Here is a 15621-nt window from a genome sequence, read left to right as displayed (position 1 = left end):
AAGTGACTGACTGTAGTTGAAAAGACAGGTTGATTATTAGTATTTTAAACCACGTAGATTCAAAATCAACTCAAAAAGCCGTAAGAAACTAGTAGTAAATAATAGGTATTATCCTGAGGTTGGTGGATGAGGAGGAGGATCTAATTGATTGAGATTGAGAGTTGAAATCCATCTTGTTTAATTTCTTTTTATTTTGATTATTTTCTAAAAAAAATTCTATGATAGAATGTTTAACGACCAAACACACAAATATTGAACTTAAGAAATATATTGAAAATCTAAATTCACATACCTGTGCGATGTAGATACTCCTGTTAGATACTCTTGACAACTCCTAAATCTGTATGATTGTAAATAATAAATAAACCACAATTTCGGTCGTAAAAATCACATTAATGTGTCATTAGGTAACTCACAATTTTTAGAGTACAATTAAGTACTGTGGAGGGGCCACGTAATTTTCGTAATTAGGAGTTTCTGGTGATGTCAAATAAACTGCGCGCTACTTCCACCGGGACAGTAACTTTTTAAAATCCCGCCATTTCGAAACAACAAATCTTGATGCGATTTTGACTATCATTTGTGGAAAAAAGTTAATTTTCATAAATTTTTCAATTAGTCTCCAATTGACCAATATGTTTTTTTGGTTTTATTTTAACATAGGCAAGTGTTGTTTAGGTTCATATCTTGCGATGTTTTTGGCCGTTTTGCAATTAAGGCGCTGTGTCTCAAGAAATAGGTATTGATTTATCCGAAAAATGTAACATAGCAGTGCTCAATCTGGAATTAAAGCTTCTAAGTCAATTTCAAGTCCCATATTTTCTGCTACACAATTTAAAGTCAAATCCCTTGACCGATGGAAAGGTGCCTAGAATGATTTAAAGTGAGGGGAAAAATTCTTAAAAATCAATTCTCTTAAACACTGAAACTTTGGCGCCCTATAAATTAAAAATCCGAAATGTTGTGTTTGTGGATCTATGTTTATATGAACTTTTCGCTTAAAATTAGTAAAAGATTGAGCCATCAAAGTTTGTACTTAATAACACTCTGTATATCAAATAAATATAAACAGGACAGTTTAATAATAATTAATTTTTCTTGTTGAACTGTTTGAAACGAAAACTATAATTTTTTTTCGACTACTCATCATGATCATTCAAACCGCCGCGTGTATCCGAATTTCGATAATAGCCTATTATCTTACCATATCCGTTTAATACATGAGACAATGCAAAATAGTAATTAACAACCTTCTAATTTCGTTATAAATAAAAAATTGAAAACGGTCGTGCAATAGTTTTACAACAACTTTGCAGTAAAATGTTGTTTTTGATGTTGATTCTGGTAGCTCTTAGTGTAAGTAGATTTGTTTTGTTAACTGCTAAAAAATGACAGAAGATTTAAACTAGGAAAGCCTTCATGATCCAGAAGAGGAATTTTTGGCAATGCAGCACGATTGCATGCTGGAAACAGGAGCGACAGACGAAATGATGTCTAGAGCCTTTCACGGACACTTTCCGGACGTGCCAGAGTTCAAGGAGCAACTAGTGTGCATGGGCAGAAAGGGAGGTGTAATCAGTCCAGATGGGACTTATCACATTGAGATTCTCAAGCAAAAAATTCTACCATTCATTGAAGACGAACCTTTGCTAAACTTTATCTTGGAAGATTGCTACCATCCGGAGTTAACTCCACAGGAAACAGCCTTCAGAATGGCCAAGTGTGTCTACATTAGGTTGATGGAGGAATAATACAGTTCAATAAAAATATCAAGATAGCCTTATATTTTAATTTGGGAACTTGAAAGGTACCCCAACATTTTCGTAAGTGCATCTGAACAACATGAAAGCAGCCTCACGAGGTTCAGGGTGTTCTACAATGCATTTTTCCACAACCTCATCCACGTTCAATCCACCAAGACCCAAAACTTCTAAATTCTCTCTCATGAATCCTTTGACCTGTTCACGTTGAGCTATCCCAGAACCGTCTAAGAAATTTTCCTGATTTCCTACGCAAACTAGAAAGTCTTTGAATCCGGAGTGGCCGTTTAAGGTTTCCCAGTCAGGATTCTGGAGAACGATATCTTCGATGCCATGTTTTACTTTACAGTTCATGGCGTTTTGGACGAAACGTTGCTGGAGTTCTGTGTGACCCTAAAATTGATATTAAAAAAATTGTACTTGACGGGAACTTATTGAAGGTCCAAAGTCAATCATGCATGAAAGCAAAGTTAAAAAATTTTAAGAAGAAGTTTTTTAACCCGCAGTGGATGTGTAAGAATACCAAAAGGGGGAATAACTTACAGTCTTCTCCACTATAACTTTATTGTAGACTTCTAAAGGTACGAGCGTGCTCGATTAGTTTAGGACATAGAAATTCTCATTAGCAGGTGCTGGAAAATATAAACTTTTATCCAATGTTTAAATCTTTTGTTGATTTTTTACACAGATTAAGACAGTGAGGCCCATGTGGAATATTTTAGTATAATTGAATATGAATTTGTTAATTTTTCGAGTTTATTTGGCCTTTAAACTTTATACAAATCGCATTTCAATTATATTCAAATATTCCACATAACGGTTCTCGCTGTCTACCTTTATGACTACAATAAAGTTAAAAGTTAGTGGAGAAAACAGTATGATATTTCCCCTTCTGGTAAAATTAAGAAAGTGTTCTTCATCCCTTCCCTTTAATGCCTTGGCAGTATGTAATATTGACTCAACTTAATAATTGGCAGGCCCGCAGTTGACGGAATTTAAAGTTAGTATTCTGTGGACTTTAGGTTAGGTTATACATTATTAAAAACAAACGTAAAATTGCTCAAAAAAAATGCTTTTCAAAGGTTTTTAAGTTTAAAGGCAATCTAGGCAAACTCACCTATATTCAAAGTTTCTTCATTTTGCCGCTATAAGGCGCCAAAGTTCTGGAATTAATATCGTTTTTCCGAAATAATTTTTAAACGCGTTTATCGATTTTCATGAGTTTTGGAATCAATAATTACTACATAAATTGTATGTATTGTGCATGTTTTGACCTAAACGCGATATTTTTTTTATTGGGTGGAAATAATATAAAATACGTGTGGTTCGGAAATAAAAGTTTGTATTTTTGTTACCCTGTATCAATCACTTTAATAATGTAATTATTTGCTACTATACCCTATTTAAAAACTAAGATGAGCTATTGTGAAATAAGTTGACAATAGTGATCGAATGTGATTGGCCAGTTGGCGGTATGATTTACACAACAGAAATCATAAATAAACAGGTTATGCAGCATGTTTAGTATTCAATTTAACAATGCTTATATTAGTCAAACTTCCAATAAAACTTTAAATTTATGTATTCATGTTTTATACCCCGGCACTATAACGTTTTTTTTCTAACCTTAAGAAGATTAATAAACTTATGCCAATGTCACCCAAACCCACAAATAAAATCTGGGAATTTTTTTGGTAACTCTTGCTTGTGTAAGTAAGGCTTTTTCATTCGCTCCTCCTAGTTTTTAAGTAGAGTATAGCTGACTTAATTTTGAAAATGTTGTGTTTCTTGCAAAATGTTTGTCAGACCAGTTTTCTTAAAAAAATACTAGTCCATGCAATTCATCAATACATTTTTAACCGAGAGTAACAAAACATATAAAATAACTTTCAATTTAAATAAAAAATATTTCTACTTCAGATAGTTCAAATTGTAAAAATGTCATTTTTGAAATGTCAACATCTTGAAAACAGTTACCTGAAATCGTTTGAAGAATAGAAAAGTATAATAATTTATAGGGTTAATGTACATGTCATATTATTGTTTGTTAAAAAAAATACATACCGTTACTGCCACAAACAGAAACACACACACGCTAAAAACAGGAATTGACTTCATTGTGGTGTTTATATCGATTTTGATTATACTGCACCATGTTCGACCCATTTTATATACAATATGAAACGCCATTCCAAAAAACCCAGCATTTTTTAAGTGAAAATCGCCGAAACTAATGTAAAATCTCGAGGCCAAGGCCGTGTAATTTAACAATACGTTGTTGACACTTTTGGTTACATGATTTGTAAATTTTTTTATAATTTTCTACAATTTAGTGACATGATGGATATGCTTTAATTTACCTTAAAACATTTGATTTTTGTAGTTTCCCACATAACACAATAATATATTTCATTACCAGTCCAGAAAAAAGTTTTTTTCCCGTGCGTGCGTGACAGTTTTCCGTGGGAGGTGAAGCCGACACGGGAAGTCATGCGAGAACGGGAAAAACTATTTCTGACTTGCAAGAAACGATACTTTTCATTATTAGACTCTGAAAAACGTTTACATCACTAATGCCCGGTTTCTGAACATCATCAAGCTCTATCGGTTCAATAGTTAGCATGGACAATTTCCATGACTTCTTCATCAGAAGAAGAGGAAAAACTGAAACATCTATTTGATAACGAATTAACAACACAGAAAACAACAAATTACTAGAACTTTTAAAAGTTAAGTGAAGGTCCGTGGCCGTCTGTCATATCTGTTTAATCAGTCGGTTGTGGATCACTTTGTGTCGGGGAAGAAGATGTTGCAACGGATGACGGTTTTAAACGGTACAGAGCTTTTGGAGGCTCTAACTCCCTACCAAAATTTAAGAAAGCCGGTGAAAAACCTGTGGAATCATGTTTGGCGGTATTAACCGCAAAAAGCAAATCGGGCAAACGGACATCCCATTTTCGGTGGTCGGTTTCACAAAATTGAGCAATCATGGTTTTTAAAGTTTTATTTGTTCTTTCGACAGGATTAGCCTGGGGTGTATACGGAGGTGTAAAACGATGTGTTACCCCTAGATCTGAGAGCAAATCTTTGAAAACATGACTAGTGAACTGGGTACCATTATCAGAAATGACTATGTTTGGACAGCCAAAACGAGTGACGATTTCCTCGTAGAAAGATTGACTTACTGCTCGCGCGGTTGCTTTCCTAATGGCCCTACATTGCACCCACTTGGTAAAACGATCCTGAAAGACTACCAGGTAATTATTACCTTTGGCGGACCGCGGTAACGGACCAACTAAATCAGTACTGACAGTTTCCCAAGGGCGGTTGTTTCGGGACGGTTGCATAAATCCAGGAGCGGCTTGTTGCGAACTCTTGAAACGTTGACATGACGAACAGTTTCGTATATACTTGGCAATCTCCCTAAACATGCCGGGCCAATAATATCGCTTGGCTACTCTAACGGTTGTTTTCGCTATTCCTAAATGTCCAGCAGTCGGTGCATCATGATTCTCTTCTAAAACGGTACGGCGTGCAGCTTTCGGAACACATAACTTCCAAGAATCAGTCGAGTCGGCATCGGACATATTATTCAGGTCCCAGAGATGTCGGTATAAACGTCCCTCTTTCACGCAATAATCAGGAAAAGCAGAAGGATTTGCTTCAACGGCAGCTTTCTTAGCTTTGTACCAAGAGCATTCTTCTAAATCTTCCAGAAGGGTTACTTCTGCGCAAGATTGTTGCTCTAAATTTGTCGGTAACGGTTCTCGGGACAGCGCATCAGCTACTTTATTTAACACTCCTTTTCGGTACTTAATGTCAAAATCATATTGCTGAAGGTATATACTCCAACGTGCTAAACGGCCGGCAGGACTTTTAAGAGAGTGTAGCCAACATAGGGATTGATGGTCAGTAACAACGGTAAAATGATATCCTTCCAAATAAGGTCTCATTTTCTCAATGCCCCATACAATTGCTAAACACTCTTTTTCGGTAACGGAAAATTTCTTTTCGGTAGCGGTTAAACTTCGGCTTGCATAAGCTATGACGTGGTCACCATCTGAACTATGCTGAATCAAAGCAGCACCTAACTCATTATCTGAGGCATCTGTTTGCAACACAAACGGACGAGAAAAATCTGGACAAGCCAGAACTGGGGCTTCGGTTAGACAAGTCTTCAGCGTATCAAAAGCTTGTTGCTGTTCAACAGTCCATGTCCATTTGACACCTTTCTTTAACAGTCGGTTCAAGGGAGCGGCGATTTTCGAAAAATCCTTGACAAAACGGCGGTACCAGGAAGCTACGCCAAGAAATCGACGTATCCCTTTTACTTTGGTCGGCGGCGGTAGATTCTGTATTGCGGTTACTTTCTCTGGGATTTCGGTAATGGTCGGTAAACTTTCGGTAGTCAGCTTCGAGGATTGCTGGTCGGTTCGTCGTCTACTCCTCGGGGTAAAACGACGCCAATCTAGTTTCCCTGTTGGTAACAAGTACATTGTCGTGTCTGTACACCTTGTCGCCCACATCTGGAGCAGAATAACCTAGGTGGTCGTGTACATTCCGTGCGGTAATGACCTATTTCTCCACAGCGCCAACAGGTAGTGACACGGTTCTCAACGGGAAAATTTCTGGTTTGTTCGGTTGTTTCTTGACGGTTATTTCTTTCGGTCATTGAGAGTCTTTGTTCTCGGGACTCTCGGTGATGTTGTCGCGGTAACGGTCTGATCGGTCGCTCTGTTTCGGCTTCTCTTTGCAAAAATGATGAACGGGGCGGAACACTACAAGCTTGAGTATGTTGTAATTCGTTCAATAAACTTTCAGTCTCTCGAGCTTGTTGAGACAACGTGAAGACATCATAAAAATCCGTACATCGGATCATTTGTCGGAACTGCGGTAACAGATTTCGGTATAACCATCTTACTTCTTGCTCTGGACTTATGTCTCCATGGCGTCGGATCAAAGTCTGAAGTTCTGTGATGTAATCATTAACAGTTTCATCAGAACGATGCAAACGGCGACTAATCTGGGCTTCCAAGTCGTCGATATAATTCAACGGAAAATAAAATGAGCGAAAATCGGATGCAAATTGTTTCCATGTACTCCAACGGTGGCGGTTGTTACGAAACCAAAGTGCAGGTTTACCTCGTAATAAAATCGGCAGTTGAGGCAACAGTAGATCAGGATTAATTCCACGAGAATCACATATCTCTAAAAGTCGTTCCAGGAAGGCAACCGGGTCATCTTGTTCACTAAAGAAAATTTGCCAGTCCTCAACTTTTAAATACACCGGGCTGTACGAGTGTTGACTCGGTTCTATGGCTGACTTGCAATTTGGAAACGGTAGCGGTGAATACCTCGGTACTTCGGTGTGATTTACTTCAGGATAGAATGCGGTTTGAATAGCGGAGGGTTGCAATGTAGTTTGGAAAGCAGCGGTAGCGGAAGGGTTGACGGGTAAGTTCGGTAAATAGGACCAAATTGACGGTATACCACAAGAGGTTGTAAATGTCACGGTTGTGGTAGGAGGAAGCGTAAGAGAAGGGGTTGTCGGAGCGGTAGATACGGTGACGATACTGGGAAGTGCAGAAGAAGTCAACTTAACGGTCTGCGGTACATCTTCACCTTTCAGATAAGCAATCAATCGCTTTTTCAAAGTATCAACGGTCCCAGTTGTGCTTAAACCCAACTTCGAAAGTTCCACAATAAGCCCATCCTTCTTGAGCTGGTTTATGTACGTAATTTGAGAATCGAGAACGGAAAGGACGGACACAGGCAAGCCTGAAATGGTGGTCGGCAATTCCTGTTCGGTATTCATCGTAGACAGAGATCGGCTTTCGGTAAAAACGGAAAAAACGAAAAATTCAGAAAAACGGTCCCTCACTAAAATCAGAAAAACGGTCACTCACTCAAATCAGGAAAACGGTCACTCATTAAAATCAGAAAAACGGTCCCTGCTCTTGGGCGCCAATTTGAAACCGCCTTTACGTACCGGTCCTGGTACGGTTTTTGCCACACCTAGGGGTAGGTGTTTTGAAACTCGGGCGCCACCTTAGTTTTATTTGAAGAAGCGTAACTAAGGAACTCGCTTCGTATACCTGGGGAGCTTTTACACAGTCGAAGACAGAGTTCACGTTTATCTGTGAATGGATGAATGGAGTGGGACAGAAATAAGGAAACACTGGGTTGTCAGCAAAACTAAACAAGTCGTGTTAACCATGAAAAAAATAACAATCATTCATATCCTAACTTACTTAAAAACTCTATCAGAACCAAACAAACGGAGAACACACAGCCTCGTGTTCAAATCAATAAACGGTGCAGTCGGACCTGGAGATCCCAACTAAATTAATACGGTAACTTTGAAACGGAAAACAAGCGAACAACACAACCTAGTGTTCAGAACGGGGAACGGTACGGAGAACTAGGACGGTTTCGAAACGGTAAACAGACGGTTACGGTATGCATGACAGATTCGGCCGGTATAAAAACTGTGCTCTGGGGGTACAGACGGGGTCAGAGAATCAGTAACAGCTTTCAAACGGTCAGCCCTCAGAGTTGACCAGTTGGGGGCTAAAACGGCCGGAGCTGACAGTCCGAAGAAATCAGTTCGGAAAGACCTGGGTGAATTCAGGTCTGGTTACAGGATTTCGGAGCCGTAGCCTTCGAAGTTAACCGGCAGTGTTATAACATCCAGTACCGGCGGTCCGAAGGAAACGGTTCGGAAATACCTAGGCGATAGTGAGATTGTAGCCTCCGGAGTTGACCAGCAGTGTTATAACATCCGGTACTGGCAGTCCAGAGGAAACAACTCAAATCGCCGAGAGGTTTTCGGAGTCGTGGCCCTCGAAGTTAACCAGCAGTGTTATAACATCCTGTACTGGCGGTCCGAAGGAAACGATTCCGAAATACCTTCACCTTGAAAGCTTGCCCCCAGGAACGATAAAATTTACCGTTCAGCTGGCTGAAGCGTCGGTCGGTTCGGTGGTCCGGGAAGAACTCCGAGATGAACTGACTGCAGCGTCGGTTGGTTCGGTTCGATAAGAACTCCGGAAGAACTTAGTAACTTCGTTACAGGTTTACCCTTACCGGTACGTTGTTTGATGTTTATTTTACCTGAATGATGTGGCTTTGATAGTCCTGTCAGTCAGTGAAAATGGCAAAAGCTTATAAAATACGAAGTTTTATAGCGTCGAACAATAAAACTGCCACTGCTAATATAAAAAACGTTTCAGGGCGTTATAAGCGGTCTTTATGATAACACCCGTCTATAATCATATATAGAACTAAATCTGCAATTCTAAGCGGCGAGTCACTGTTTTGCCAGTTCTTTGAAGAATTTATCGCCGCTAGATGGCGCCAGCATCACACATTGTGGGCACTGATGTCTACAAATAAAAAGAGGCAGAAATGCAACAATGCTTTTAATAAATAAACGTATACGAAGGTGAGTACTAAAGTTTTGCGACTATCTCTTGAACGCTCAAATCGCTATCTGACAGTCAACAATAACAATAACGAAACGGTTGCTGAAGACGTCACTGAATCAAAGTCCGTCGTGCCGTGGAACTTCAGGTAATTCAGATTGGCCCCAGGTGGTCAGGGAAAGGCATAGTGACCGCCACAGGTACTACCCCCCAAGTGACTTGACCATAGTCCAGTTCAACCTGCCTGGTCACTGAAACGGACCTTCTTCTTGCGGGAGTAGGTGCGTGAGGGCGCTGCTAAAGTTGAGGATCTGCCTGAACCATTTTGAGACTGTTCTTGAAGTTCTCGGACTGGACATCTTTCGATGAATGCCGGCTTAAGCCGCTCCGTTGAGACTGTCACGGCTTCGCCTTGGATCTTGATCTTGAAAACCACGTCGGAAATACGTTCAAGAACCTCGTAGGGGCCTTCATATGGTGGTTGCAAAGGTTTCTTCACGGCATCAGCTCTAAGAAAAACATGAGAACAAGTGAACAAATCTTGGTGAACAAAAGCGGCTTTCTATGATGATGAGCGGCAGGAATTGAACGAATTAATTGCATGTGTTGTCTAAATTTTTCAAGTAAAGGTTGAGGATCAGGGAGCATATCGACATCTGTGAAGAACTCCCCAGGAAGTCGTAACGTAGTCCCATACACCATCTCCGCAGCTGTGCCTTTTAGGTCCTCCTTGAAACTGGTTCTGAGTCCTAAAAGAACGGTGGGCAAAACGTCAACCCATTCATTGTTACCATGGCACATGATAGAGGCTTTTAGAGAACGATGCCCACGTTCCACCATTCCATTGGCAGCCGGGTGGTAAGCTGTCGTTCGAATCCTCTTGGAACCTATTAAATTGGTTAAAGCTGTAAAAATTTGCGATTCAAATTGCGATCCTCGGTCGGTGGTGATGGTGACAGGAGCTCCAAAACATGAAATCCAATGAGTGTAAAAAGCAGTGATAACAGTGTCCGTAGTGATGTCCTTAATTGGAATAGCTTCTGGCCAACGTGTGAAACGATGAATAACAGTTAAACAATAACAATAACGAAACGGTTGCTGAACACGTCACTGAATCAAAGTTCGTCGTGCCGTGGAACTTCTGGTAAGCAAGATTGGCCCCAGGTGGTCAGCGAAATTCATAGTGACCGCCACAACATATTGATTGAAGATGATCGATGTCGATCTTTAAAATAACTATAAAGTGAATCAACACAGATCTATAGCATCGACGTATAAAAGTTACAAAATCATACTTAGTAGGTAAGTATGTAATTTCAGAGACATTGACTGCATTTTCTGTCATCTATGTAGCAACTAAAGATAGATATAAATTTATTTAGTAAAATAACAGGAAATTAATGATAGCAGAGGATACTCAGTCATAACAAAGAACTCACAGAATACACTGGAAGTGTTTGAAAGAAGAATACTAAGACGGATCTTCGGGCCACTAAATTAAAATAAGATATGGAGAAGATATAATCATGAAATCTACCAACTTTTCAAAGAGGCACCTTTCTCAGAATTCGTCAGACTACAGAGGCTACGATGGGCAGGCCACGTAGTAAGAATGCCGGATAACAGGCTACCAAAAAGGGCCCTCAATAGTAGGATGCAGGGCAGAAGACCAACTAGGTTTTAAGGAACTAGGAATACTTACAGTGCCATCTCAATATTATTTGTCTCTATAGTAATGTTTGTTAAAAAATACCCGCATCTTTTTGTGCTCAACATGGACATGTATGACAACAATCTTACTTTAGTCACAAGGGGAGATTTGAGAATTCCCCAACATCAATCAACCTTTTTTCGAAAGGGGCCACCAAAGCAATCAAAGCATATCAACTGCTTCCTAGTTACCTAAAGTCAATTGAAAATATAAAAAAAATTTCGAAAATCTGTGATAAGCTACCTGTTGGAGGGGTGGAAAAGTGTCTGTACACATTTGAGTTTAAAGCAGCCTTTGCTGAATAGATTTAGTGTCAATTATTGACCAGTGGGTTCTCTTTTGTTGTACCTGGAATTGTATTTTGTGACGATGCTTATGTTACTTTGTAATTGTGCTAGCAATTAAAAGTTTATTATTATTATGTATGAGACACATATCTACCCCTCAAAAAAACTTCAAAATTAGCATCACACTTAATCTGACCCGAAGTGTTGGGTCACGTTGCAATAATAGCTATTTATGTATCAAGAGTGTTAGAGAGATCATAATGTCCTGAAGGCCGAAACAGTCCGAAGGCTTATGACCTGAGGGATAGATGGCCTGACGAACATTATACTCTTCCTAAAGTCTGCGGTGCATACAATGTTTCACCCAATTCAGCAATTATTTACTGTTTATGGCATTGATGTGACTTTGATATTATATCTTATCAGTCCGTAAAAATGGCGACATTTTCGAAAATATAAAAGAAAATGCAGAGTGATATTGCAAACCTTAGTAGGGCTCATTTCTTTGTCAAAATTAAAAATGTGACCGGGTGATAAACCCAAAACTTAATATAGAAACATGAAATCTCAATTAGTTTAGGACCTATGACTCTTCAAATTGTAAAAATTACATTTTTAAAATAAAACCCATACAAGTTAGGATACATAAATAGCTATTTATATAACCAGTTACGAAAAGTGCGATTTTGTGTAAGGAATGAATGTTTGCAGGACGAGCAAAGCGAGTTCCTGCAATTTGAATGAGTTACACAATTAGACATTTTCGAAACATGTTTTATACATGATTTTTTCTAATTTTGGATGGTAAATAGTTAAAAGTGGTACAAACTAAGTAAATTATAGTTTCATATCCAACATCTATTCCTACCTCCCAATCCCCCACCAGTTGTTCCAAATGAAATATCCATGGTGACTTGTGCGTGTATTGTTAAAATATCAAAATTTTGCCACGTCAAATATTGTTTATGCTGTGATATTTAATGGTGCGATAATTTAACTGAAAAATGAACAACTTAGATTCAGAATTACCGAGTGATATCGAAGAGGTTGCAAGAAAAGCTGTGCTGACTCTCATTCCCGAAAAATCTAAGTCGCTGTACGATACAGCTTACGAAAAATTTGAAATATGGCTTAAATCAAAAAAGGTAAATTACATACCAGGTGTCCAAGAGCACCCTGGACATAGGAGATTAACATGGGAAAACGGTTTTGATTTTTTTGCGCCTGTACGGTTGATTTGATTGAAAAATCGTATTAATGAAAGTTGTAGTACCTATAGACTAGTTTTCTGATTTTTTTTCAGATCTGTAACTTGAGCCCTTTCGTCGTAAAACACGAACAAAAATTCGAAAATTTTAACTTTTTACCTGCACTGTATAAGCGGTTGTCGAGCAACCGTACCAGCAACAATGATCTGTTTACCCGTTGCCCGACAACCGCCTATACAGTGCAGGCCAAAAGTTAAAATGTTCTCATTTTTGTTCGTGTTTTACGACGAAAGGGCTCAAGTTAGCGATCCGAAAAAAATACAGAAAACTAGTCCGTGATAGGTACTACAACTTTCATTATTACGATTTTTCAATCAAATCAACTGTACAGGCGCAAAAAAATCAAAACCGTTTTCCCATGTTAATTTCCTATGTCCAGGGTGCTCTTGGACACCTGGTATATGAAAAAGTTATGCTTGCTTACTTCGAGGAAAAGAGGTATCTTAAATCTTCAACATTATGGTCACTTTATTCAATGTTGAGAGCGGAGCTGTCTCTGAAGAAAGGCATATACATTAAAGGTTATTACAGTTTGATTGCGTATTTAAAAAGATGCAGCGATGGGTATAAGAAATCTAATGTGTTTACTAGAGAAAACATGTCGGAGTTTTTAAAAGAAGCAGCTGATTCCAAGTGGCTGTTAGCTAAGGTAGGCCTAAACTATTACACAAAATTTCGATATAATAACTTAGATTATTATTTTCATATTTCAGGTGGTCCTTATTGTAGGTGTAGCAGGCGCCTGTCGAAAGGTGGAAGTAACGTTTCTTTGGAATGAAGATGTAATAGATAAACACTCGCATTTTCGAGTTACCATTCCAATCACAAAAACAAAAACATTACGTGAATTTGTCATTACGGAAGGAGGTATTGAGGGAATCAGTTTTGTAAATATACTAAGAAGATACATAAATATGCAACCAAAAAATTTGAAGCACAACAGATTTTTTATTAACTACCTACATGGTAAATGCAGTATACAACTCAATTGAAAACAAAAAAAGCATTTCTGCTAGCATTATTGGTGAAACAAGCAGTGCCAAATCACTTGCTGTAACAAGAAATTCAAGCAACAGCAAGATAAATTCGGGCATCAACCTGTCGAACTTATATATTAATATTTACAATAATTGATTTTTTAAATTGTTATGTTCCTTTTGATATTAGATGGTACTTATTTTTTACTTTCACAGAAAAGCTAATAAATTGTCCTATTTATTTACTAACTAGTTAAGAAATGGCCATTTCATCACTCGTTAGTGTGTTCTCATAACTAGTTACGAAAAGTAGAACGTTACGTCACTGTTGCCAGTTTCGAAAAGTGCCACTTTATATGTCAAAATTAGAAAAACATATTCAGAATGGTCAAGAGTGTTTTAATATGTAATACAGGGTGTTCCATTTAAAGTGCTATAACATTGAAGATATTTTAATGGGATTGGGCATGCTGACATTACTACTTAGGCTAATTTTCAAAACGTACTAAACGTGTAGTTATTCTTTTATCGATCGATGCCGTTCGCCGTGGGACACCCTGTAGGGCTGGTTTAGACATTCAGCATTACTTATCATTCTCTCCACAACAATTAACACTGGTAAAAAAGTGACATCGGTGAATACTTAAAAAAAACTGAAATAAAAAATTTAAGTATGTTTGTGACATTAACAGTCAACAATTTTATAAAAGTGTGTCATTATCTAACCTTCGATATAACAAGCAAAGCAGCACCTAGCAATTAATATAAATGCATGTATACAACCACCGACGTCATCCAAAATAGATATATGTTGGGTTCCATGTGGCGAACTTTTTTTTTCTGCTCCTGGAATAATAATTACTATATTTTCAGTTCAGAGAATGGATAAGTAGACAACTGCAGTAGCAGTTCCCTACTAAACAAATGTGATATCATGTCATCAAGTTGCACAACACTTTAACATATCATAAAGATAGTACAACACTAATCTTTCTGAATAATTTTCTTGGTATTGTTTATAAATGAATGTCAAAAGATTATGCATTTCCAAACTAACTAATCTTTCACAAATGTATTCAGGGTAATTTTAGAAAAATTTTACGTACTTAAAGGAAACTTAGAATGGTTTGCAGTTTACATGTATTGTTCAGTAGTGTATAGCATTTTTGGTATATTTTGAGTGCAATTGTTATTCACCTTACATACAGGGTGTCCCACGACGAAAAACATCGATTGATATTGGAAAAAGTATAAATAGGAGAGTTTTGAAAATTTGGCAGGATACTGATGTGGGCATGCCCAATCCAACTAAAATATTTTCAAGATGGTTGCACTTCCGTTTATACCGGAAGTCGATCACAACTTTCTTATTTTAAATAGAACACCCTATATATTATTACATATTTGGATTCCTCACAAAATTCTGACCAACTTTTGTATCGAATGCCCTATGCCTATCTCTAGCCGTTTTCGAAATATTTGATGTTTTTCCAAAAAAGTGACAGTTGCAACGCTCAACATATTTTTGTACTATGTTAAAACCGTATTTCATTTTGCAATGAAACTTTGGGTTATTGTAAATAAAGGATCGTTTTATTAAACTGAGGGTGCGTGATGACTCATTTGCATACAGGGACGTCAAAAAAAATCTCAAGTTTTTTAAATAGAAACCCACTTTTTTTATGACGGAATCATTTTGAGCATTAAAAATTACTATAAGTTTCAATTTACTTGCCTATACCTAAATCCAACCCATTTTGTTTTATTTGAGAATAAACATTTTTTTATTAGGCTGCACGGTTGGGATTAGCTGGTACTCTAGTTGGTCATGCTTTTGACACACGGTGATATTGGAGACCTGCAGAGCATGTTAATAACACTAGTGACTTGAGTGTTTTGACAACTGCAAATATGCCACCGCGGTTACGTTATTCCAACCAAGATTACTTAAATCTGTTTATTATTTACGGAGAATGTGATAAAGTTGTGAGTAGAACATGTGAGGTATTTGCCGCTCAACCTCTTTTAATTGTTGCACTAATTTAAATAAAAAATGGTGAAATTTATGTTTCTTCAGGATCCTCTGAATTGAACTTTTGGATATGCCTGATTCTACGGAAACTTGTCTTATTGACGAAGTTGGATTTGCAACAAAATAGCCCAAAATTGCAATTTCTACATTTGTATTGTTAGG

The 15621-nt window shown here is 37.9% G+C and overlaps 2 protein-coding genes and 1 long non-coding RNA gene across 3 annotated transcripts; 1 reads left to right on the top strand and 2 right to left on the bottom strand.

Annotated features, from left to right (window-relative positions):
* The first annotated feature begins 1197 nt into the window (after positions 1–1197).
* Positions 1198–1778, top strand: LOC145730388 (B1 protein-like). The gene is made up of 2 exons (XM_081981579.1): positions 1198–1356; positions 1410–1778. Exons 1-2 carry the CDS (start codon positions 1321–1323, stop codon positions 1749–1751), a joined length of 378 nt encoding a protein of 125 aa, XP_081837705.1. The 5' UTR covers positions 1198–1320; the 3' UTR covers positions 1752–1778.
* On the bottom strand, positions 1762–3983 carry LOC145730387 (uncharacterized). Its single transcript, XM_081981578.1, has 2 exons — positions 3825–3983; positions 1762–2153 (listed from the first exon to the last, which is right to left on the bottom strand). Exons 1-2 carry the CDS (start codon positions 3948–3950, stop codon positions 1788–1790), a joined length of 492 nt encoding a protein of 163 aa, XP_081837704.1. The 5' UTR covers positions 3951–3983; the 3' UTR covers positions 1762–1787.
* Positions 3984–13805: 9822 nt separating this feature from the next.
* Positions 13806–14697, bottom strand: LOC145730723 (uncharacterized). Its single transcript, XR_014178671.1, has 2 exons — positions 14154–14697; positions 13806–14080 (listed from the first exon to the last, which is right to left on the bottom strand). It is a non-coding gene; the product is annotated as an uncharacterized LOC145730723 (long non-coding RNA).
* Positions 14698–15621: the final 924 nt, after the last annotated feature.

The sequence above is a fragment of the Ips typographus genome, linkage group LG6 (genome assembly GCF_016097725.1).
Source record: "Ips typographus isolate SLU linkage group LG6, UJ_Ityp_2.0, whole genome shotgun sequence".
Taxonomy (NCBI): Eukaryota; Metazoa; Arthropoda; class Insecta; order Coleoptera; family Curculionidae; genus Ips; species Ips typographus.
This window is presented reverse-complemented; position numbering and strand designations above follow the sequence as displayed.

Coding starts and splice junctions, on each gene's coding strand:
- LOC145730388 (XM_081981579.1), top strand. CDS start 1,321: ATGTTGTTTTTGATGTTGATTCTGGTAGCTCTTAGT. Junction 1,357..1,409: donor TGATTCTGGTAGCTCTTAGT/GTAAGTAGATTT, acceptor GATTTAAACTAG/GAAAGCCTTCATGATCCAGA.
- LOC145730387 (XM_081981578.1), bottom strand. CDS start 3,950: ATGGCGTTTCATATTGTATATAAAATGGGTCGAACATGGTGCAGTATA. Junction 2,154..3,824: donor TTCTGTTTGTGGCAGTAACG/GTATGTATTTTT, acceptor TATCAATTTTAG/GGTCACACAGAACTCCAGCA.